Below are 26327 nucleotides of genomic sequence, written 5' to 3' on the forward strand. Positions count from 1 at the left end.
TCTGCTCACCTGCACGTTTCAATGGTCTTATTCAGAGTGAGCTCCTTATCACGAAGTAATCTCTCTTTCAGACGTGTGCCATTTATGCTGAACACCTGTTTATCTCTGATCATATCATCCACATTTTGACCAAACTCCCAGTCTGTTCTTTTGTCGTAGCTCTGTGATGAACCTGTCTATCGTAGTTCCTGGTGACATCGGATGAGACCAGAACTGATGACGCTCGAAAACAATATTTTTCTGTGGGCTGCAGTAATTCTTAGAAGCTGCCAGGATCTCTTCCATTGTAAGTGCGTCTCCGGCAGGGGTTATGGTGAGCGTGTTGTACACTTCTAGTGCCTTCTCGCCGATAGTATGAAGAAGTGTTTCTGCTGCTGTTTTTCCAGCAAAAAGCAGAATTTAATGTTTGCGCGCTGCTCTGGCTTTCCAGTTCATGTCGCCATTTTGCAAAAATCGCAGACCGCAGTGGCACTCTGTTACTATAAATAGCGCCTGACAGGCGTCAGTGTAACTCTGGAAGCTCAGATTTTTCAGATATGCACGAGGCTTACCTACAGCACATCTGACGGCCAGAAGTCCAAACTCATTATTAGTATTTTATGACCAAATTCCAGGAACTCCCCTCTCGTGTAGGGCATGTAGTGCCTTATATTTGTACTGAAGTGCACGTTCAGTGTTAAAGTATAGGTCTAAGTTGTAGACACATTTAGTCTTTGACTTCTCTTGATACTTTTCAATGTAAATGTTCCAACCAGCTCTTTGGAGAAAAGGGAAATGACAAATATCAAGGCACTGGGTGGCAAAATAATGGTATTTATTGATAAAAGTAAGGTGTCAACACAAAGTACAAGAAAAGTAGACAAATTAGATATAATAAGAACAAAAGGACACTCTAACCAGTGAGGACCTGGTCACTGCCTGGATGGGAGACTGCAGCCTCGCTTCTGTCAGTCCACCCCAGGGCAGCTCTGGCTACATACTCAGTAAACCACCATCAAGTATCGAGTGAATGAATATCACATTTGAAAAGGAACTCTGAGTGTCCTGTAAGGCACTATATAAAACCAAAGCATTATTATAAACCTTTTTTTCTACAGCACAGTCTCAACAATGTTTACATCAAAAACATTTCATTTGAACTGTTGTGATTTCTGGATCAAGCTGGACTTCCTGAATGAGGGTCCTCAGAGTCTTTCATTCATTCGTCTCTTTGTGAGTTTTCATATGTTGTAGCAATGACTGATGATAACTGTAACATTTCCCACATGTTTTACAAGAATACGGCTTCTCACCTGTGTGAATTCTCATGTGAATCAACAAAGTATTCTGCTGTCTGAAACTTTTACCACATGATTCACAAGAATACGGCTTCTCACCTGTGTGAGTTCTCATGTGAATCAACAATGGACTTTGCGAACTGAAACTTCTTCCACATTCTTCACAAGAATATGGCTTCTCACCTGTGTGAATTCTCAGGTGAACCAATAAAGTACTCTGTTGTCTGAAACTTTTCCCACATGTCTGACAAGAATACGGCTTCTCACCTGTGTGAATTCTCATGTGAACCAATAAAGTACTCTGTTGACTGAAACTTTTCCCACATGTTTCACAATAACACAGATTCTCACCCGTGTGAGTTCTCATGTGGACCAACAAATAACTCTGTGTACTGAAACTTTTCATGCATGTTTCACAAGAATAGGGCTTCTCACCTGTGTGAGTCCTCATGTGACGCAACAAATGATTCTGTTGACTGAAACTTCTCCCGCATGTTTTACAAAAAACATTTTTTTCACCTGTGTGAGTTCTCATGTGACGTGAGAGTTCACTCTTCCAGGCCCAACGTTTACCACAGATTTCACAACTTATTTTCTTCTTCCTATCAGTGACAGTTCCTGAGTTATTGGAATTTCTTCCATCATGGACTTCAGAGTCCTGAGAGAGGAACTGCTCAGAGTCTGGTTCTTCTTCTGGTTCTCTCAGGTCACTTTGCTCCTCAATAGAAGGAACCTTAAAGGAATCACTTTCAAACTTCAGTAGAAGCTGCTCTCCCTCCTGGCTGGTACCCAGTTCCTCCTGATCCTCAATCTGAGGAGGTTCTGAATCCTCCTGTTCTTCTTTAAAGTGTAGAAGTCCTGGTTCTTCTGGTTCCTCTTTGATCTGAGGAGGTTCTGGTTCCTCCTGTTCTTCTGGTTCCTCTTTGACCTGAGGAGGTTCTGGTTCCTCCTGTTCTTCTGGTTCCTCTTTGATCTGAGGAGGTTCTGGTTCCTCCTGTTCCAGACAGCAGTGTGTTTCCTGTTTAAAGAGCTGCTCCTCTCTACAGTCATGGTGCTGTTGGAGCTCTGGAGGGACAAAAAGTACAAGATCACAGGTTAGTTGTGTGAATGCCTGAGGCATTCACACGATTACATTCCTCTTCTGACTTCTTAAGCCGTTTTTTGGCACGCTTCTCCTCCTACAAATTTTGTCCGATTTGAACCATTCAGATATCAAAATGTGCAGCTTTTTAAGGACATTCTGGCTATGTTCTGGCTTTTTAACATCTCTTAAACTTTTTGAAATATTTCAACTTTTGTGCAACTTTTTTCCCCATGTTAACGGATGGAGATTTTTTCAAACTTTGGAACCTTATAACTTCTTCAAATCTTAACCGATTTTAACCATTCAACTTTTAAAATATTCAACTTTTTAAACTCTTTCTTCAACCTTTTTAAACTTTTTCAACTTTGTTCAACTTTTTCAAATATTTCAACTTTTTAAAATTATTTTTAACATTGAAGTCAATGGGAAAACCCTTCAACGGACCTTTGAACTCCTTCAACTTTGACCCCTTACAACTTTGTCATACTTTGACGTAGACACTTCATTTTACTTGCAAAATGTAGGCATTTTTGTCCTCTATTTAGGTATGTTATATCATGTCCACATCTTTTACCAAATTCAAACTGTGAGCCTTCAAGTACGGAGAGCATTTCAGCCGTTTTTGGAGTTTACAATGGGTGTGTATTGGAAAAGCTAGAGTGGGAGAAAGGAATTTAGAGTGCGGGAGGGTCTGGATTTAAACCAAAAAAATAATTCTTTTCTCGTCCCCCTGGCCACATTTCTGGCTCAATCTACACAATTACCTCTCTAAACGTAGCCACTTTTCTTGTGACCCGTACAATTGAGTCACTTGGTCTCTATCTCAAACGGTTCTCTCTCCAGCTGCATTTCTGTGAGGAGAGCGCAGGATTTTCTCCCATCCGCTCCAATGCATTTTGGAGAGAGATTTTCTCACTCAAATCCAAAACTTCTCTCATGTTCGCACCATCGCCGTGGCTGAATGGATGATCCTACAGACATGATTCCTGCACCATTAAATTCATGAAAGGCTTCTGAATCTGATTGTGAAAAAATCTTTTTCAATGTCACCTCTGGGTTCTCGAGGAATGACATTTTCTCAACCATGCGCACTCCATAAGAACTGCTGGTTCACTGTCATGGCTGCTGTGCAGCTGGTCTCCAGAGCAACAGACACACCTGTTGTGCTGCTGCTGCTTGATTAGTCTGGATTTTCCCATTCAGACTGGAGCTCTATTGATCCTCTGTTACTCTGACACTGACTCTGCTGTTTCTTCAACTTTCTTAAAGTTTTTTCAACTTTTTGCAACATTTTTGAACTTTTTCTATCTTTTTCAACTTTTTCAACTTTATACAGCGTTTTTCAACTTTTTCAATCATTTTCAACTTTTTCAACTTTTTGCAACGTTTTTGAACTTTTTCAACGATTTTCAACTTTTTGCAGTGTTTTCAAACTTTTTCAACCTTTTTCAACTTTTTCAACTTTATGCAGCGTTTTTCAACTTTTTCAATGATTTTCAACTTTTTACAGTGTTTTCAAACTTTTTCAACCTTTTTCAACTTTTTGCAGTGTTTTCATTCTTTTTCAATGTTTTTCAATGTTTTTCAACTTTTTGCAGCGTTTTCAACCTTTTTCAACTGTTTTCAACTTTTTGCAGTGTTTTCAACCTTTTTCAACTATTTGTAGTGTTTTCAACCTTTTTCAACATTTTGCAGCGTTTTCAAACTTTTTCAACTTTTTTCAAGTTTTTGCAGCGTTTTTCAACCTTTTTCAACCTTATTCAACTGTTTTCAACTTTTTGCAGTGTTTTCAAACTTTTCATCATTTTTACAGTGTTTTCAAACTTTTTCAGGTTTTTTCAACTTATTGCAGTGTTTTCAACATTTTCAACCTTATTCAACTGTTTTCAACTTTTTGCAGTGTTTTCAAACTTTTCATCATTTTTACAGTGTTTTCAACCTTTTTCAATGTTTTTCAACTTTTTGCAGTGTTTTAAAACTTTTTCAACCTTTCTCAACTGTTTTCAACTTGTTGCAGCGTTTTAAACCTTTCTCAAATTTTTTCAACTTTTTCTAGTGTTTTCAACCTTTTTTAAAACTTTTTCAACTTTTTGCAGCGTTTTCACCTTTTTCAAGGTTCTTCAACTTTTTGCAGTGTTTTCAAAGGTTTTCAACCTTTTTCAACTCTTTGCAGTGTTTTCAACCTTTCTTCTTGAACTTCTTCTGCATTACAGTTTAGCATTTTCAGCTCAGCATTCACACTTGCAGTTTCTTCAGGAACTGCAAATTTTTCTAGTTACATTACTTCTACTATTACAATTCAAATGTCTAAACTAGCATACAGCCGCTGTGAACCTTCAGCAGCTGAACCGTTGCTGGATTAACCATTCCTTGTTAGATGATCTTCTTCTAGATGCTATATTCACTTATCTTCTCTCATATTCCTTCAACAGTCTGTTCCCTGTTCACCATGCCGCCTGAGATGGAGTGATGATAAGACGTCCTCCTCCAGGTGCATCAGGGTGTTTTTATAACAAGCAGATCTTCTCTCCAATGTGACCCAGAAGAAGATTTTTATGTGGGTTTATATGTAGATTCTGGTTGGATTTCCAGTTGATGAGGAGAGTCTCATGAAGTCCAACCTAAACTTGTCTGTGAGGATGGGTTTCCCAACCTGTGCCACACTGCCATACAGCTATGTCCTACCTTGTCATGGTCTAAATTATTATCAGTGCTTGTGCTGCCTAAGCAATACGGCGAGTTTGGCAGTTCTTTGAAAGGAATCTGACTATAAAATCCATCCTGCCTTGTATCAATGCTTCAGGCTGGTGGTGGTGGTGTAATGGTGTGGGGGGTATTTTCCTGGCACTCTTTGGGCCCCTTAGTACCAACTGAGCATGGTTGCAACGCCACAGCCTGCCTGAGTATTGTTGCTGACCTTGTCCGTCCCTTGATGACCACAGTGGGCCGTCTCCTGACGGCTGCTTCCAGCAGGATAACGCGCCATGTCATCCAGCTCCAATCATCTCAGACTGGTTTCTGGAACATGACAATGAGTTCACTGGACTCAAACGGCCTCCACAGTCACCAGATCTCCATCCAATAGAGCACCTCTGGGATGTGGTGGAACAGGAGATTGGCATCATGGATGTTCAGCCGACAAATCTGCAGCAACTGCGTGAAGCTATCATGTCACTATGGACCAAACTCTCAGAGGAATGTTTCCAGTACCTTGTTGAATCTATGCCACCAAGGATTAAGGGAGTTCTGAAGGCAAAGGGGGTCCAACCCGGTACTAGCAAGGTGTACTTAATAAAGTGGCTGGTGAGTGTACAATGCGCCCTTTGGCTCTGACATTTAGTCACTATTTTATTAGTTTCTTGAGATGTTCCGATATTTTTTTCCTCCCGGTACCGATTCCGATACTTTTACTGTGGGTATCGGCTGATACCAAGTACCGATCCGATACCAGTATGTTATAAATAATATGATGCCACGTCTGCAAGACTGTCACATGATTATCACTGTGGTGAGGCCTGGCTCAGGTTAAACCCTCTAAAACGTGAATCAATACAGCAAATTCAAGTCATTTATTTTTAAATAGAACAGTACAAAAAACAGTAGTGCAAATACAATTGAACTAAATCAATCTAGGAATAATTTCATTCCAAATTGTTACGGTCCAAAATCTACCTGTCAAGTTACATTCAAAAAATAAAATTCAAAGGGCAGAAGCTGCACAGTAAACCAAAAATTGGCTTCTTTAACCGACGCTGTGCGTCTGTCACATGATCCGTACTTCCTCGTTAGTAAAAACAGCAGCACCATTTCAGATCGGCAAAGAACTGTCAGAGCCAATGACCAGCAGATGGTGGTAATACAACCAATGGGATGGAAGCTGCCGTGAAACATCACAGAAGAAGAAGAAGTGTCAGAGGTAACCAGTAAATAGGTTACTAATTTAATAAATGATGTGGTATCGGAGCGGTGCTTGGACTCCAGTACTCGCTGATACTGATGTCCGTAGGGCTGGACGATATGGGCAAAAATGTTATCATGATATATGTCTTAATTTCGGTCGATACGATATAATTCCGACATCGATATAAATAATACAAAAGTCTCAGAAAAACTGTTAAGAATCATGCATATAATGTACTACCTGTAAAACTAGAAATTACTTATCCAGGAAGCTCCTCCAGCATAAAATGTTAGAAATAAAAACTACAATAAATTAAATGTTTACCTTTTATTTAAGAAATACGAAATCACTGTTAAATAAATGTAAGTTTCACCTTTTTCAATATAAATAGTTTTAACTTTACACTTAAATACAGTTATGTTATTGTTATGGATTCAAAGAAAGCTGCTTCAACCAGGAAGAAAAATAAAAGAGCTCAGAATTACTGAGGTTAAGTACAGAATAACTCCAGGTTGTAGTGATTATGGTGACACTGCAGTGAATCCCTGTACTGTTTTTTTTTTTGTGGTATTTGTCTTCACTGTTGCAACGTCTTGTAAATTGTAGACGGTCCCTTAACCCCGCAGCACCACCGGCTGCTTGTACAAATCAATATTGTTTCTGATGCTTGATAGACAGATACTTTAAATAAAAATGAGCTTCTAGCATGTAGTCCAGCTCACAACAATGGGATGGAGGCGCTCTTTGTATGTTACTGACGTTTTGTTAAAGAGATGTTGAGACCGGAAGTCCGCATCTGTCAATACGCTGCTGACTTTACTGGACTGTTCAGTGAATGATGTACCTAATTCGTGGCCATGATTTATTATTTCATGGCCACAAATTAGCTTGTGGAAGCTTGTTCAGTCGCGTTTACATCACGAGTTCTCATTTTGGAGCTCAAACTCGCCGCGGTGGAGCTTAGCTTGTAGCCTGAGAGGAGGACGGCCAGCTGTGGTGTGCTGCAGAGCACTGATCACTCTCTCGCAGCGCTTTCTGTTCGGCTTGAATCGGCGACGCCGTGGACAGCAATTCGTGATTGTGAAACGCATACTGTAATGCACTGTATCGAAATATCGGAAATGTGTTTAAAACTCATATCACCGTTATTGAATAAAAATATGCAGCGGTATCTACTGCTATCAAAATTTTGTCCAGCCCTAGTTGGCAGCATTTTCAGCAGTATTGGCGCAATTTCCGATACTGGTATCGGAACAACTATTAGTTTCTATACAGTTTTTGTGCAGAAACTTATTATTGTGCGCAGTATAAAATACATTTTGACAAATGATTGAGCCATAACATTTAGTCCACAATTGAAATATATTTACAATAATATTATCAATACAAAAATAGCCAATTATATCACAGGGAAAACAAAACAATTCCCTTTGCAACATGTAAACAAAAATATATACAAAATGTACATCAAGAAAAAATAAACACAATGTGAAATGTGCTGTATAAAGCACAATATAGATAAATGTGCATGTTTCAGAATTAAAAAATTGACAAATATATCACAGGAACAGTAACTTATTGCCATTCGCGTGCGTCTCGCTCTGCAGTGCGCACCGCTGCATCTTAGATCCCAGATGGCGGCGGCGCTCATGTGGTTACACTCAAAGATGTCTCCCAGCTGGATGATGCCTCAGACACGTGTAACATATCGTTCGAAAGCTCGCGACACGTAGAACGTCAAACTTTATTTGAACTCCAAAAATTAACGACAAACCCACAAGATGGCGACAAGAGGCAGCACATCACATTCAGACGCATGACGCTCTTTCACTCTTCCAGATGATTAAGCTGCTAATTTTGGTCAGAGGAGAGCGTGGATAGATGGAAAACGACCACAGAACAGTAAGGAAATAAATTATGTTGTGTTTGGTGTGAACAGCTTTGAGATTTAGTGAAGAAGTGTGTGAGAAACCTGCGATCTGAGGTGCTGGCTGTGAAATGTGAAGATCGGTTTTGGGTTTGTTTTGCCGCTGACGGGAGGCGGTCGGCTCGGAGAATATTCTGCCTGGTGTCTCTTAAAGAGCAGCTTTTGTAGTTTCATATGATACCAAATACGTAGGAGCGGAGCAGACGGATCTTGCTTTCTGTTGCGTTTTCTGTCGGGAGGTGCGGGTGAGGGGGGCGTGTCGAATTGTTGCATCTGGATTTTAAAGTTGTTATAAAACAAACACTCTGGAGCCTCAGTTAGTGAGATCAAGGCTTCTTATTTGAGACACAATTGAAAGAAATCATCCTCACAGCATTTTAGTCAGTTTTTACACATGTTGAAGAGGAGCATACAGCTGTTGGACCCCCTACAGGGTCCGTCGGGCTGAACGGGTTAAAGTGGGGTGCTTCATCATTCTTCAATATCAGTGCATTTATACAGCAGGTAGCGATGGGCAAACCGAAATTCACCCCAAACCGCAGCCATGAAACGCCACTGGTTGGTGTCATTTCATGTCATTTCATATTGTATCAGTTAAGTGATTGGTGGAATCCTTATGAAGACGCGAAGCGTCTTTTACGGCTCTCCAAGCTGTTTATCTGGTCTTTTATTGCAGATTGTTAATAGAAAATGAAGGACATACACTGCAAGTAAAATAATCTCTCTTATTTTGCTTCTTCTTTCAGTTTCTGAATTGTGGGGCGGGGCGGCGCCCGAGCGCCGTCTCTTGACAGCAATCACACAGAAACTTCCACTTCTGTCTGCAGACCTTCTCATCACTGAGTTTGCTCTCTCTGTCCATGAGTATTTTTCCATATGGATGTCTTTGTAGTTCTTCAGACCTGGATTGTAAAGATGAGGGGAGAACCTGATGGCTTCACCGAGTCGCTCCTCAAGGTTGGCGTCCACCTTTGTCAGTTTGCTGTGGCACATGCCGTCACAAAATTTGGGCTGCGCATGGACGTCCGCAGGGAAATCAGCATGCAGTCTGGCGGACAGGTGTTGATGACTACTTCGACATCAAAGGGAGCACTGCGGACCACGCACACATGCCGACAAGGGGAGCAAGAACGGACTTCGGAAAGAGGGAAGTCACGGTGTGAAAGAGACTGAATGTTCAAAACATTCACACAACAAACATCGTCCTGCCATAACGACTGTGGAAACGGAAAGGCGGCAGTAGCTCAGTTGGTAGAGCAGGTTGTCTTATAACCGGAAGGTTGGCGGTTCGATCCCCGCTCCCGCAGGCGTAAAACTGTCGTTGTGTCCTTGGGCAAGACACTTCACCCACGTTGCCTAGTATGAAAGTAGTGAGAGTGAATGGTTGGTGGTGGTCGGAGGGGCCGATGGCGCAGCCTGGCAGCCTCGCTTCCGTCAGTCTGCCCCAGGGCAGCTGTGGCTACAGCAGCAGCTTACCACCACCCAGTATGGTGTGAATGAATAATGCAATGTGAAGCGTCTTTGAGTGTCCTGAAAAGTGCTATATAAAACCAATGCATTATTATTAAATCATTTTACATCCTGTGAATACCGGTTATGTTTGAAGTAAGGCCGTCAGCGTTGATGCATTCGTAGCCATCAGATTAATGAAAACCAATAACGCCTGAAAACATTTTCATTGCATTTTAATCACGAGCCGCTCTGTCCCTTCTACTCTCCTGTCGTTTGCTCCTCTGACGATCGCACTACATGTTGAAGAAGCTGTCTGCAGTAAACTGAGGTCATGAGACATAAGACAACTATGAGACAACTTATAAGATGAAATTTTGAAGTAGACCAGTGGGTCTAGATTAGGGGTTGGCGATATGGCAAAAATGTCATATCACGATTTTTTTTTTTAAATCAATATCACGATCACGATTTTATCACGATTCTTTTTTATATTGATTTTTCTAGACTAATTTGCAAGTTTGACCATTTTTCCCCCCAATGTTAAACATATAAAACGTACAAAATGTATTTAAACATGTAAAACCCTAAAAGAAAAAAAAAAAATACAATTTAAGCTAAAGAAACTGGCTTTAATTTAAATAGTACAATTTTTTTTCTAATCAAAATGTGCAATGAACATTTAATAATGTTGTGAATGTGCAGATTATAACGTGTCCACCCCAGTGTTTTGGGGTTGTTGGATTGTGTATTTGATGAGTTTGACGAGGGAAGCAAATGCACCATCCATTTCTATTATGTCCGCCGTGAAGCTCTCCTCAGACGCACCGCTGAATAAACAACAGCTCGCCCTCACAAAAAAAGTAAGTCTGCTGTTCTAAATGACTAGGGAATTGCCCCAAATGGGCCAATTTGCCAAAATGTTGAAGTATTGCTTTAATGTTGTGCCGCATGTATCCATCATGTATGTGGATTATTTAGTTGATATTATGTGAAGCTTTCAGGTAACATCATCACTCCTAAAAATATTATATATAGGTGAAAAACGAGTGAGGAGAACGTGCCCTATAGACGGTTCAACGATCTTTCTGATTTATAAGATCGTCCCGACGTTATAATCCTTAACGATCTTATATCATCATACCGCACACCCCTAGTCTAGATCAGGGGTCGGCAACCTGCGGCTCTTTAGCGCCCCCCAGTGGCTCCCTGGAGCCTCTTCAAAAATGTATGAAAATGGAAAAATATCGGGGGATATATTTTTTGTTTTAATATGATTTCTGTAGGACAAACACGACAAAAATTCTTAGCTTTTTACAATGCTATAAAGGCGTGCATAATAAATATTACATTTCAACATTTCTGTCAACGAAGATTTGCGTCACAGCCTGCGACGGCGCTGCAGCGCGGCGTCAGGCAGGTGAACAAACCTGTCATGGCCATGGATCCCAAAGGTAAAAAGAGAAAGATAGATATTCAAGGAAGAATAGACTGAATCATTTGCTTTTATTGCCAAAGCGGAAGGATTGCCTGCATGTTTGCTTTGTAACGAGAAGTTATCAAATAACAAAATTAGTAATTTGGAGAGACATTTTCAGGGAAGGCATGCTAAATTAACCCAGTTCGCAGTGAGAGAAAAAATGCTTCTGAAGAAATTAGAGGAGCACAAAGACTGATTCAAGAAGTGGATTTCATCTCCAAACTCCACGACTGCTGCAACTTTTGTTGCAACCCGAGAGATAATGCGAGGAAAACCGCCTCTCCACGCAAAGACGCGGTAAAAGAAACGGCAGGCGCAAACACCGCCCCGCTTCACAGAGGAGAGCTTGTTCTGTGTGAAGACTGAAGTTTCATCTCACATGTCCGATGTTGAGAGGCTGTCCAGTGATGTCCGAAAACAGAAGTCACATTAAACGGGTGAGAACACAATCCTGTCATAGGCACATATTAATCATCAAAGTGCCCGTTTTTATAAAGAGATTTCTGATTGTTGTCAGTATTCTGAATGACATGCAGGGATATTATTGTGTTTTATTGCTCAGGTCCGAGGATTGCTGGGCTGGTGTTGTGCTGTCTGTTGCTGAGAGAGGAGGAGGAAAAGAGAAGAGGATTCTGCTGCGCTGCACCCCTCACTGACTTACTTATTTGCAGAAAACTAAAGAGAAGAGGATAATGCACAGAAATCGAACTTAAAGGGGCTGTATCCTGCTTTTTTAGCTCGTCCAAACCCTATCATTGGCATTAACATGGTAACAGTTTATTTTTGCTGCTAAGGAAAAGTCATTTTGTGTTAAATAAAGGATTTTCAGAGGTTAATTCTGAAACCCGGAAGAGAAAACGCTCTGTTTCACTGAAAGTCCCGCCTCTCCCCCTGTGGACTTTGACTGACAGCGAACTTCAACCAATCAGAGCTGCAAATGAAACTTTTTGAGAAAAGCTCCCGCATTTCCGATTAGTGAAAGTGCTCTGACTCTATTGTTGTGTAAATGGATGAAAAAACACAACTTCCAGAAAACACTGAGAAGGGAGATGCGTTTCCGAAAGAGTAATCCTGTTACTGTGATTCCACCTCCCCACCAGAGGGGGCGCTGTGTGGCTGAGTGGAAGGACAGAGTGGAGAAGAAGAGAGAGTGTGTTTGGAGTTCCCAGTCTGGTGAATAAAGCTGATTAAAGACACTGAAAACATAAGAGACTCAGATCCTGCTTGTGTCAAACAGCCATAACGATGGAGATCCTCCAGCGTCACATTCATGTGTTCATTCACACTTTTCATTACCTGCTCTGTGTAACTTGATCTGAGGTTTCCAGATGGTCTCCAGCAGTCTGTGCTGACGCTCCACCTCCTCCTGGCTCCGGACAATAGCTTGTTCAAACAGGGTGCAGATCTCCACAGCAGCAGCAGTCAGTCTCTGGCTGCTCCAGTCTCTCTCAGAGTGGTGGGAATCGTCACCTTCACCATCAGGAACAGACGCCTCTTTAATGTGTGGAGCTTCATGTTCCTCCTGCTCCACACTGGAGCTGCTCTTCTGCTCACCAATGTGCTGCTGTGGACTCTCTGGAGGGAAACAAGACAAAGTCACTCTGGGATGGAGGGGAATATTTTACACTGATGGACGGAGGCGTTACTTATTAAAATGTGTTTAATTAGGGGTGTGCAATATGACGATATAAGATCGTTAAGGATTATAACGTCGGGACAATCTTATAAGTCAGAAAGATCGTTAAACCATCTGTAGGGCACGTTCTCATTCTTTTTGCACCTTTTTATAATATTTCTTGGAGTGATGGTGTTACCTGAAAGCTTCAGATAATATCAACTAAATATTCCCTCTACTGCAGTTCTCCACATACATGATAGATACATGTGGAGCTACATTAACGATGATTAAAAAAAAACCCAAAAAACAAAAAAAATGCAGCCAGTGCTGCGTTCAGGACCAAAGGCAGCTAACAGCGAGCGGAGCGCTGTAGCTTCTCTGACTGGAGCTGCTGCTGGGTGGAGGCTGGGTGGAGGCTGGGTGGAGGCTGGGTCAGGCAGAGCTGGTTTACAGCAGCAGTACAGGATCTACAAGAGATCAGCCGCCATGGAAACACCCCAACAAGCTGGAGGGAGAGACGCTGAAGCTAGCACCGATGCTAACGCTAGCTAGCAAGCTACCGCTAGCAGTTCACAAGCTAGCATGAGGGATTTTATATACAACAAATCATAGAAATGTGAAAAGACACTTAGTGAACAAACCATCAAGTTAACAGCTGAAACGAACCTTTAGTCTGATAACTAGTGGAACAATGGAGACAGAGCCCTCTAGTGGTCAGATAGCGCAACTATTAAAACTATATCCCATTAAAACGGTGCTGAAAAGCTATTTGATATGTTTAGTTTTTTGTGTTACAAAAGTAACTTTATTGTTCATTATTTTACCTCATTTTTAAAAGGAGATAAAGCTTAGATCTTTGTATAAAAAAATATTCTCAAGCAGCTGTATTATTCACTGAGGTTGTAGATATTAAAGTTAAATTGTTTTGTTCTAAATTGTTGCCCTTTAAAGGGGAACGGTCGTTTTTGCAATTTGGACCTTATTTCACATTCATAACAACATTTACTCACCCGTTTGACTTTCGTGTGGTTTGCAGTTGGTTTGGAGATAATTAGATGCTCCCATATCCATATAACGGCAGCGGGCGGGGCGCCGACATGCAGCCGTTACAGACGCTCTTTTCTCTTATGTTTGTTGTGGGGTGGTAGATACATGTAAATTTATTAAGTCAGCATCACTTAGCGCTACTGGGAAGTCTGTAAACCGGCTAGGTGGAGCAACTCTTTGGGAGCGCTGAAGCGATGATGTCATCACACTGCGCCGTGGCGCACATTCATTCTGTTTGTTTACATGGAAGCAGCGTCTCTGCTCTGCAGTCAGACCACGGCATCTCCATCGGCTTTTTTAGGCAGTCAGAGTTTATTTTCAGCTGGTTGTAACTTTGGTACAATGGTTCCAGTGTGCATATATCCTGCTGTGAAAGTAAAATGACCAGCTGGACGTCACTGAGCTCACAGGCTCCCACTGCGTGACCGGGATTTATTGAAGCTATGGCTAATAGCGCTCAACACGGACCCCAGCATCAAAGTTCCAACTTTTCGGCGTTTAGATTATCGGGTGTGGAGTGCCCACTTCACATCGGAGGACTTCTTCCCAGTTCAGAAATGAAATGAAGGCCAGAAGATCCAGAGAATGAACCTCAAAAAGAATGCCATCCAGCGGCTGCAGGAGGAGGACAGGTCGAGGTAACAAGACGCTAACGCTATTCATTTTTTTCTTTACTAATGTCTAGAGGCTGGATGTTTACTGTTTAGTTCATTTGAGCAACAACAAAGGATGATACAAGTATATCTGTCAATGACAAGAGTTGTACATAAACGGTAAAATATTCTGTACACTGTTGCTCAAAAGGAGTAAGAACAAGTTTATAAAACTCTAGCCAACTCTAGACATGAGTAAAGAAAAAAAATGAATATTATTAGCATCATGTTACCTCGACCTGCTCTCCTCCTGCAGCCGCTGGAATGGCATTCTTTTTGAGGTTCATTCTCTGGATCTTCTGGCCTTCATTTCTTTCCTGAACTGGGAAGAAGTCCTCCGATGTGAAGTGGACACTACACACCCGATAATCTAAACGCCGAAAAGTTGGAACTTTGATGCTGGGGTCCGTGTTGAGCGCTATTAGCCATAGCTTCAATAAATCCCGGTCACGCAGTGGGAGCCTGTGAGCTCAGTGACGTCCAGCTGGTCATTTTACTTTCACAGCCAGGATATATGCACACTGGAACCATTGTACCAAAGTTACAACCAGCTGAAAATAAACTCTGACTGCCTAAAAAAGCCGATGGAGATGCCGTGGTCTGACTGCAGAGCAGAGACGCTACTTCCATGTAAACAAACAGAATGAATGTGCGCCATGGCGCAGTGTGATGACATCATCGCTTCAGAGTTCCCGGAGAGTTGCTCAATCTAGCCGGTTTACAGACTTCCCAATAGCGCTAAGTGATGCTGACTTAATAAATTTACATGTATCTACCACCCCACAACAAACATAAGAGAAAAGAGCGTCTGTAACGGCTGCATGTCGGTGCCCCGCCCGCTGCCGTTATATGGATATGGGAGCATCGAATTATCTCCGAAACAACTGCAAATCACATGAAAGTCAAACGGGTGAGTAAATGTTGTTATGAATGTGAAATAAGGTCCAGATTGCAAAAACGACCGTTCCCCTTTAAGAGGTAACCAGCTAAGTTTGCATTTTTATTGACCCTTTTTAATAATCTATTTGGTGTGTTTAGCTTTTGTGTTACAAAAATGCACTCTATTGCTGTTCATTACTTTTTATGTTTGTGTTCATTGCCAGGGATTAAAGCAAAAAAATATTTTTGACTGAAATTTTTTTTTCCAGGCCAGTTCATATTCCACGCAATATGCTGCACACATTAATGACACCTTTTTCACGCAATAGTTTCCCAAAGATTTCAAGAAAAAAGGTTAAATGCTTTATCAGTCCCTCAGTTTCTCTAATGCAGCATTTAAGTTGTTTTGAGCCGTTTATTTATTGTTGTTTGCTTTTAACTTAAATGTTTTGTTCTATTCAATTAAACTGTTGCTTGTTGCAGGGCTTGACTCAGTTTGTAATGCAGTCAAACAAGTAACCATCTACAGATCTTTTCTGTTCAGGTTTTATTCCTCAGGAACAGGACAGAACAGTTATAAATACAACAATTAACAAAAGTGCAATAGTGACAGAACGAAACACAAGTTTGAATTCTTTTTTTTTGGAGGTAAAACCAAATAATTCAAGCACACTCGATGTTCGTTTCTGGGTTTTCTCTGGTGTTGCTGTGACTCCAGCAGAGGATGGATCTCGATGTGTTTCCACCGGACGCGACGCAAATTTTTCGTGCGACGAGATTACATACAAAGTCAATAATGACGCAATTGTTGCTCAATCTTGAGCGGCGGGCGGCGGACGATGACATGGCGGGCAGAAGGCGGCGAGCGTTTCCAGCGAAAAATCTGCACGCCCGTCGACTTGCACTGCCAGTCGGCCCCGCCCACCGCTCGCCGCCCACCGCTCGCCGCTTCATCGCTCCACGCTCGCCGCTCGAGTTGAAATAATTGAACTTTTCAAGCGAATTGGCACCAGGACAGCCTATCAGCGTGGAGGTCTTCACAGACGAGCTGACGGAGGGCAGCAGGGCTCCGACTACGCAGAACAGTTGGCATGATGGCAAAGCGAGCGGCGAGCTGCTTGCAGCGAGCGGCGTGCACGATCTCACTTGTTCACCGCTTCTGGTGGAAACTGGGCGTCAGCCTGAAGCAGCGCTGGAACCGGCCGTCCGGGCAGCTCCTGCAGAAGACGCTGGAACTCACCGAGCTCAGACCGCCGCCGGAGGGCAGCAGGCAGCCAGAAGAGAGGCGGCGCCTCGGCCGCAGTCGGAGCCGACTTCTCCACGCCAAATAATGCAGAGCAGCCATGGCGGTGGGCGGAGCATCTCAATCTCGATCTTTATTTGTGAAAATACTTCTCATATTCATAAAAACAACTAGGGATGCACATTTTAGATATTTTTTTATGACCGTTAACCGACGCCCTTTTACCGGTTAATAACCGTTGACCGATAAGATTTAAAGTCCGTCCTGCTTCACATGTCTGCGTGGGTGAGCGTTGCGCATTGGTCTGCGCGGACCGATCTGCGGACGTCCGCGCAGCAGCCAGAATTTGTGACCGCGTTGCGCGCAGGTCGCGCCGGTATATGCATCGCCAGAGCGCCACAGAAAACAAAACATGACAGTAAAAGTGACGGCATCTCGTGGATGGAGACAGCAGCCTGTCTGGAGGGAGGAGAAGGTCTGCCGAGGGAATCGCTCCGGCGGCGCCCCGCGATTCAGAAAACAGAAAAAAAAAAAGGCTAAATAAACTTTAATATTAAATGATAACGTATTGACAATATATGTGCTTAATTTTCTCTAAATAATCTGTAATAAAGGAGCAGAGAAACAGTCTGTAGTGCCGGAAAAGCTTCTGGAGGATGTGTGGAACAGTTCGCCTGAACGCGCACAGCGTGGAGCGGTGGAGCGCCGAGGCTCCAAAGCGACGCGAAGGACGGACGACCTTTAAACGCCCTGTTGTTTTCGCCACAGGCCTGGGGTTTGGAGCGGCTGTGGTTTGGGGGGCTGCTGGCTCTGGGGGGTGCATATCTGTCTGCGGCGGTGGGGGGGGTGGGGGCGGCAGTTGTGGGTGGTCCTGGATGTGGGGTTCGGTGTTCCCTTGCCTTCCGGGGGGGTCTCCCACAGGATATGACAGTTGGATGACGCGGGAATGTGAGTGTGTTTGGGTTAGGGTTGACTGTGTGTGTGTGTGTGTGTGTGCGCGCACGTGCTTGTTAGCGTGTGCGTGAGAGTGTGTTGGAATGTGAGTGTGTGTGTGCGTTTGGTTTAGGGATGAGTGGTTGTGTGTGTGTGTCAGTATGAGTGTTGGGTTGAGGCGGGGGGGAGTGAGGCGGGAGAGGACAGGGGGTGGGAGGGGTGGGCCGGGCGGTGGACGGGGGGGTGGGTTCCGGATGAGGGTCGTGGGGGGGGGGGGGTGATGCCCTGGATCTCGGGGTGTGTGGCCGGAGCGCTGGGGGGTGTACTGGCCTGGGGTGGGTAGCCGCCCGTGTGGGCCGGTTCTCCCGGGGGGGCCATGGCCCTCCGCCCAGGGTGGGGGGTTGGCTCCTGGGCTCTTGGGCCTTGGGCTCTCGGCCCTGCCCGCCCCGGGCGTCCGGCGCCTGAGGAGGACCGGCTCCTGCCGGTCGTGGCTCCGCGGGGCCCGGGCCCCGGGCCCACCGGGGTCCCCGGCCAGGGCTTTCCTCTGCCCCGTTTCTGAACCGGAGCGTGGGCGTCTGCCTGGGGGGGCGGCTTGGATCCGGGCTCTGTGATGTCCGCCGGCTGTCTGGGCTCTGAGGGCCTCTCTGGCCTGCTTCTGGCCTTCTCAGAGGTCAGAGGTCATATATGCATGATCACTATCACCATCACTGTCACCATCACTGTCACCATCATATTCACATGATCACATTGATCTTTAATCACTCTTCACATACTGGGTTACCTTGTCTTCTTGTGGTGGTTAGACTAATGGTGATCTGTAGCAGTCCTCTCTTGATGCACGCCCCGAGTTTACTACTAGTTACGACTAGCTATATTCAAAAAAAAAAAAAAAAAAAAGGGTTTGTGGTGTCCTTGCATTCCCTTCCTCCCCTACACCTCCTTTTATTTTTGTGGCCTGGTCTGTTCACTAATGTGGTTCGGAAAAAAAAAAAAAAAAATGTATGTATGGTTCTGTAATTTTCTGTGTTGGTTGTCGGCTCTGTGTTGGTGTTGTCTAGATTGGGGGTTTGGGATTGTTCTAGGTTGTGTGTGGTGCGTCGACAACACTGTTTTGTATTGTGACTTTGTACATAGGTTGTGCCCCCCCCGTTCTCCCTCTCTTTATCTCTCTCTCTTTCTGTCTCTCGCTCTCTGAGCGTCTCCGTCCCGGTCCTGTCCTCAGCCATGCCGGATGCCAGCTTTAAATAAAGGCAGCAGCAGGAGGAGACTCAGTCTCGTCCTGCTGCTAACATTAAAATCTGTTCGGATAGTAAAAGGCTACAATCATACAATATTGCACGCCCCAGCTGCCGAACAGGACAAGGGGGGGAAAAAAAAAAAAAAAAAAAAAAAGTTTATATTTTCTGGTTACATCGTCCCCTCAGACCAGTGGACCCGGTCGCACTTTTTCCCATCACTGTCGCGGAATGGCTGAGAGAAGCTCCAGATCCTTCTCTGGGGGGTCAGTGGTAAAGCCGCCCTCCTCTGTCTCTGATTGGCTAACAGCGAGGCTCTGGCTGGCTTTATTGGTTTACACCGTCATTACTTCCATAGTCAAAACTCAATCACAACAAACACACATGCAACTTTTTTTTCCCTCCCTCTTTTTCCAACTGACGGAAATCCGTCTACAGACGGAGGACTTTAATCCCTGGTTCATTACACATTTTGATTAAAAAAAACTGTACTATTTAAATTAAAGCCAGTTTCTTTAGCTTAAATTGTCTTTTTTTTCTTTTAGGGTTTTACACGTTTAAATACATTTTATACGTTTTATATGTTTAACATTGGGGGAAAAAAATGGTCAAACTTGAAAATTAGTCTAGAAAAATCAATATAAAAAAGAATCGTCATAAAATCGTGATCGTGATATTAATTAAAAAAAACCGTGATATGACATTTTTGCCATATCGCCCACCCCAGTGTTTAATTACTCTGAAAGAGCTCGGAATCAAACTGCTGTCACATGATTCACCACTGACCTCTGCCTCCGCTCAGTGATTAGAGAGTAGTAAGTGTTGACAGACAGGCCCGTCACTGGGTTCACCCCCCAGGGGACACACAGGACGTGAGCAAACGCAGCACGAGTACAAAACTTAACAAATGGCTAAAAAAAATACTGAGACTGAACAATTCATTATTATTTAATTTTTTTTTTTTTTTTTTTTAATATAGTTCAACAAAAATTGGTCAGCCCAGTAACAGCATTTTTACAGAAGCAGCAGCCCCCAGACCCCCAGGAGTCAGCAAGCCACAACTTTGAGGTCCAAGAAGAAATGTCCAATAAATTAACAATAAATGTATATAATGCTGTAGCAGTTAAAAACAAGTCTATATAGCTACATGTGGGGAGCAGTGCACAAATAAGGAAACTGATTTTTCCTCCTGAGCTTCGCGATGGACCAATCAAACATGACTGTGACAGGGTGTGTGATGACATCAGCTTTCTGGCGGGCAGAAGCCTTGCCAAACGCTCACAACGGACTAGTTTTTCTGGCAAATTCCTGTCTGACCGACCGGTCAGGAAGGATGTGGTCAAAATACAGTTTGAAGTCCCCGAGTCCTGCAGAAGCCCCTGATTCTTGATTTAATAAAGCTTCATCCTCTTGTGCTGCATTTGTTAACAGAGCAGCGAGTGTGGAGCTCCATGTCTTCTTCTCTGGTGTATTTCTGGCTGAGTTAGAGAGTCACAGCACCACCTAAAGGCCTGGAATATGAACTACATCATATTGAGTCGTTGTCATGATGCACACACATTTAAGCCGCAAATTATTCATATTCCAGTTAAATTTAGGCTCAAAATTACTTTTCTTCATCCATTTTTTTATTTCATTTACCAGATATGATGCAGGGATTTTCCAAAAGTTGATAAGACGATGTACAAGAAGCACCATCGTAGAAAAAGAATTCTCTTTTACTTACATTTGAACAAAAAGTGTTATGTCCAGAATTATTCACACCCTTCTCCATAATCAATAGAAAAGCCTTCATTAGCTACAACAGCTAATAAACTCTTCCTATAATCAATATTTTAATATCCTTTAAAATCTAATGTCCTCAACATTTTGTCATTTTAGTTTACTAAAAAGTAAAGAGGAAATCTTGCCCCCCCCCCCCAAGTACACAGTCCTCTACTTGAAGTAGACTACTTCTCACAGTGAACCCTTCAGTTTTCCTGAAGGTCCCAAAGACACAGTTTAAAAGTATCAGTCCTCCCTCCCAACCCACCAGAGCCTCAATGATCACGCCCCCTCTTATCTTCAGGAACTCCTCGCCCCCCAAAACTCCTCTGGCGCCCAGCACTCTGGAAACATGAAACACCTCCACACCATCAGTGATCGTTCTGCACAGAACTTCCTGATATTATCTGTGAAAAGCACTTTATCATCAAACCTTACTGAGAACTGCAGAGTCCATTTTGTACAAATGTCACACTGAATCTGGATGGAAATAAATGTATTGAGCATAGAGTGGAGCTGTTTAAACAAAAGCTGCATTGATTGTCAAGACAAGTTTTATTAATCAGCAGTAGATTACAGTGAAGTGAATTTTATTACTCACAATTATCCATTGAAGCTGTGAAAACATTATTTTCAAATAAAACCAAGTGTTATAGTCTGATCACCAGGAGACAAGTGAAGGTTGTAGTGATTTTGTTGTCACTGCAGTGAAAACCAGTGATGGTATTAGATATTTTTGTGGCATCTGTCTTCACTGTTGTAGAGTCTTGTAATTTGCAGACGGTCCCTGAACGCCACACTGCCGGCTGCTCAATGTTATTTCTGTCGCACGAAACTAAGACATACTTTTGATTTAGAACAAGCGCTTCTAGTACATTTTCCACCTCACAATGATAGGAAAGAGACTCCCTTTGTGTGTTTAAGACGTTTTGTTAAAGAGTTACTGATGCTGAAAGTCCATCTGTGACGATCTTGCCCACGCTACCGGTGTTTCGGTTGAACTCGACCCCCTGTTAACTGGTGACTGTTTTCTGTAAACAGACGCTACTTACAGTCAATGTTAACATAAGACTCACATAATGCACGAAACTTAAAAAAAATACTGGGCGTTTTGGCCGGGTTTTAAACATCTGCTGTTAAAAGGAACGCTACCGTAAGTCGGTCACCAGTTAACACGGAAACTAGTTAATCCGAAACACCGGACCGATCTGCAGCTGCAGCCTCATTTCTGTCTGCAGCTTCAAAGCAAATGAAACGCTCCTCCATCAACCACATTCATGTGTTCATTCACACGTTTTCATACCTGTTCTGTGTGACTTGATGTTCAGTTCGGAGCTGATTTGCAGCAGTTTTCTCTGTCGGTCAATCTCCTCCTCGAAGGGGACGATAGTTTGTAGAAACGCGGTGAAGATTTCTCCAGCAGCAACAGTTAGTCTCTCGCTGATAAACTCTCTTAAAGCCTGAACTGAAGTCATTGTTGCTGCAGGAGGAGAAATGTTTCCTCTGGGAGACACAACAGCTCAGCTCCACACAGCCTCCATTCAAGCTGCTTCTTCTCTCGCTTTTCTGGAGGATCACAAACAGCGTTCAGCTTCATACTGACCCCTACTGGACACAGGGGGAACTGCAGCTCAGTGGACTCCTCAGACAGCATTTCACCAGAACCTCGCAGTAACAAATCAGGTAACTTCGAAATTCTATCAAGAATCATAAAAGGAGAGCAAATAAAGCTTGCAATACTTCAAATTTTCATTCTCATAAGAGTTATAGCTGGACAGTTGACAAAAATATTTTTGTATTTGCAAAAACGTTTTTTTTTCCCCCCAGAGCAACCAAGATATACAAAGGTAAATGAAAAATGACCTGTAAATACAACCAGCTGCCCTCAAAATGTTTAAAATAGCACAAAAGAAACCAGAATTGAATAGAAACCCAGAAAATAACTTATGTCAACTAAGTCTCAATCACAGTTTGTAACCATTGAACTGCACTGCTTGCAAAGAAAATATGCCCTCTAAAAAAACAAACATACAATATTTTCCTTCATTGTAAACAGAAAAGGCTCTCTTAGTGTTTCACTATCTAATCCAATGTTTTTAATGTTTTATATTGTATTGTTTTGCAAAAATAAATACAACAACAAAATAAAAAAGGTCTAAGTTCAGTTACCAGGAAAGGTCGAACTGAGAAAAGCTTAATTGTAAAAGAGCATGGGCTGCCCTCACAGTTGTTGACTGATTTGTAGGCAACAGTAGTTACCCAACTTTAGGTCTGCATTCAGTCCAAAGCTAACATTGTGCAAAACTGTCTGTTATAACGAAGGAGGAGGACTTGCTCCACCTGCTCATCAGACATCCTGCTCCGAGATGAGGTGAGTTCAACACACACTGGACGACAGTGTGGTATTATACTTCATAAACAGTTGCTTCAAGGTGCATTAAGGAGTTTAAAACATTAAAAGTACTTATTTTCCACCATAAATATGTTACAAATATTCACTGATGTATAGAATGTGCTCTGAGATATTCATTGCAAGTACTGCTAACAGCGCTAACTTGTCACTTGAATGGTTGCACTGCCGGTCTGGCAAATTGTATTTCTTGGGGATAATTTTAGAGGATGTGACTATAAAATCAATCAATATTTAACAACTTTTATGTGTAGCCAGGTCAAGAAATGACTGGACACAATTTAAGTTTTATGTGGGACTTGATTCCCCGACTGATCTATCAAATCATAGACTCAGCATTAATGTTTTAGGATTGAGGTTTGTAGCTTACAGAAAACCCAACCAATACATACAACTGTGGCAATATATAGACAACAGTACGAGCTCTCTGCTAAACAGAGACAACACAGATAAAATACAACAGAATGAGTTTCTTCAAACAAAATAATCCAACTATTTCATGTCATACTGACGTGCCTTCAGATATAGCGAACACAAACATACTATAAACTTACTTCCACTCCTGTGGTCGACCTGTGCATAAACACACACACACCCGGAACTCAGCACAGCAAATCTCCCCTCTGAATTGACAGAACACACACAGCACACAACCATTGCAATCACAGAGTATACAGAACAGATTAACTCAGCTTCACCCAATAATGAACATCACTCACGCTGTTCTGTTGCTCAGTCTCCCTCAGCACGGTGGTGAAATAACACAACCAGCACGCCTCAATCGCCTCCTTTCTCCAGATACTTGCGAGTGTATCTTTTCCCTCCTGTTCTCTGTGAGTTTTAAATCTCACTTGAAGTCTGAGCTCTCGCGAGTCTCGCCCTGCGGTGCTCAAAGTGACAGTATCACCCCCAAAACAGTGCTCGCTTTGCACTGTATAATAGACCCAAACCCCTCATTTTAGTTTCGTTTTTCTGAGTTCCATATGTGACCCTTACCCAGGAATTCCACATCGTCCTTGTCTGCTCCGTTCCGGTCCGTTCCGTTCTGCTCTGCTCCATATTTTGAAAACCCACAGCGCGCACATCGCTCCGGATTGGTCCACGACGCCTTTGTTCCGCCCGGCCGGAGAAGCAGAGAAGCGCATGTGCATGCATAGACAACAGCCTACAAATGGGCCATATATATGCCGCTGTGTAAACATTCAGAAACATTCCACTATAGTTTGATTACAGGCAAAATAGAAGTTTATATCATATAAAACTTGAAAGTGTGTTTTAATTTTTTTTGTACTGCTTTTCAAAGTGTATATTTTAATCAGTATGGTATGTCTATTCGTGATATATCTGAAAATTAATGTGAGGACATATAAAACGTCTTTAAACAGTTTAAAGTTTTTAATCAACACAAAATGATTTTATTTTGTATAAAGCCGGAGGTTGTTGGAGTTCTCTTTCCTGTTTGGTGTGATCTGAACTGTGGAAATTTATGCGTGCGGAGACCTGGACGGACCGGACCGGAGAGAAAAATAGACCTCAGCTCTGTTTTGGACCGACGGAGCGGACGAGGAGGACCCAGACGGAGCCGAACATGGCGGAACGGAGGCTGTGGAATCAGCTACTGTCATTAAAATAGCAACGTATTTGCTGCGGGGGTCGGACCGGAGCGGAGCGGAGCGGACACGGAGGATGTGGAATTTGGGGGTTAGACTGAGCTCGTGCAAAACGTGGGGAAAAGTAGCCGGTCTTTTCAGCTGTCCTGGTATGACAAGGTGAGCTGCTGACTGGAAGTGCTGTCACCAGTAAAATGGACTGTTGGCCATATCTCTTGATGAAACCATCTCAAGGATCAGTTGTCTGGTCAAAAGTGGGCTTTGGGGATCTGTCTAACTTTGACAGGGCGTACAAAAGGCATGGAAGTTAATAGAATTTACATACAATAAGCAGACACATATTACCAGTGGCGGACCGTGCATTTCACATTAAGGCCTTCAGAACAGATCCGCCTGAACCAATCCACCTCTCAATAACTATTTTATGTCGATAAAACAATCTTATTATTCAGATATGCACATAAAGAGTTGTTGCACAGCAGATAGATACTTGTGCAGCCAGAATAAAAGCCTTTGCTGAAGTGCACAATTCTCCTACTACATCTGTGCACATACAATGAGCATCAACAACTTAATAAAACAGCAATATTATTTAGGAAAAGAGGAACATTTTACTCACCAAAATCCCGATTATTTGAAAACAAAATCCATCCTCCTTTCCTTCCTCAAAAAGAGTTCAACTGCTCTGTCATATAGATTATCCGTGTGTTTCAGTTCCATAAAGCCAGGGCTGAAAGTCCAGCTGCCCTGTGGGATTTCTGGCGTAAGTTTTATTTCTCTTCAGGTCTTCTTCTTCTTCTTCTTTGGAATATTTGCGGGTGGCGACCAACAACTTAGGTGCATACCGCCCCCTACTGTATCTCTTGGTGAATGTAAATCAGAAGGCCTGGATCTGCTGTTGTTAGTGTAGCTAGCTAGAAGGTGCTGAGTCGCCAAGTCGAAATCTGATTGGTTAAAGCAACTGTCTGTTTGACGCTTCACTTTACTTCACTGCGCCATCAGGAACGGACAGTGAAGGCCTCGGGCAGATTTCTTTGACCCTAGCAACAGATGATGCCTGAAATCTGATTGGTTAAATGATTTAATATGAAAAAAACATGTCTGGAAGCAGCGCAACCACGGGAAAACTATGGAAGGAACTGGAACATACCGTTTGGAATCATTTATTAATTATTTATGGACAAAATATAATTTACATCAGTCTGTAATTCAGATAATTTTTAGGCCAGCAGAGAAGGCTTTGCAGGCCCTGACGGCCCATCACTGCATATTACAATGTATTCTGAAAACGAGCTTCCTCTCCTTTGAAGGCCAGCAGCCGCCACTGCTCGCACCTTTTCCAGTGTCCAGGATATTATACCAGCTGGGTAATCTGATTACTGGTAGGACAGACATGTTCATGTCCTGGATTTGATTTCTGGCATTCAGCTGACTGTTCAGGACCTGTCTCACCCTCTGGAGGGATCTGGCTGTGTCTGACCTCCTGACCTCCGGGCTGCTTCATCCTGGCTGCCATTGTCCTGTGGTATCCCCGGTATCTGCAGCTTCTTCCACATCTCTGATGTTGCCCTCAGGTAGTTCAACCCCTTCAGTAGTGACCATCTTCTGTCTCCTTGGTGCCATCCGTCCACACTGATCTAGTCCCAGAGACGTCCCCATGTCCCTGCTGGATGTCCTGGTGAGGGGAATCAGGGAGTCCATGTCCAGCTCACTCTTGGCATACAGCTTGATGTCCTCCATGTAGAGGAGGCAACTCACAATTGTTCCACTGCAGAATCAGTACCCGGATCCACTGTTGATAATGATCCGGCTGAGGG

The 26327-nt window shown here is 43.0% G+C and overlaps 1 protein-coding gene across 1 annotated transcript in view; it reads right to left on the bottom strand.

Moving 5' to 3' along the window:
- Positions 1–797: 797 nt before the first annotated feature.
- LOC115399831 (zinc finger protein 239-like) overlaps positions 798–26327 on the bottom strand; it is a 40186-nt gene continuing 14656 nt past the window's right edge. The window contains exons 2-4 of the mRNA XM_030107413.1: positions 22037–22041; positions 14535–14545; positions 798–2074 (exon numbers count right to left, since the gene is read on the bottom strand). Of these exons, the coding sequence (XP_029963273.1) occupies positions 1195–2074; positions 14535–14545; positions 22037–22041 (896 nt within the window). The 3' untranslated portion in view covers positions 798–1194. The remainder of the gene's footprint in view (positions 2075–14534; positions 14546–22036; positions 22042–26327) is intronic.

Source organism: Salarias fasciatus, chromosome 13 (assembly GCF_902148845.1).
Source record: "Salarias fasciatus chromosome 13, fSalaFa1.1, whole genome shotgun sequence".
In the NCBI taxonomy this organism is placed as follows: domain Eukaryota; kingdom Metazoa; phylum Chordata; class Actinopteri; order Blenniiformes; family Blenniidae; genus Salarias; species Salarias fasciatus.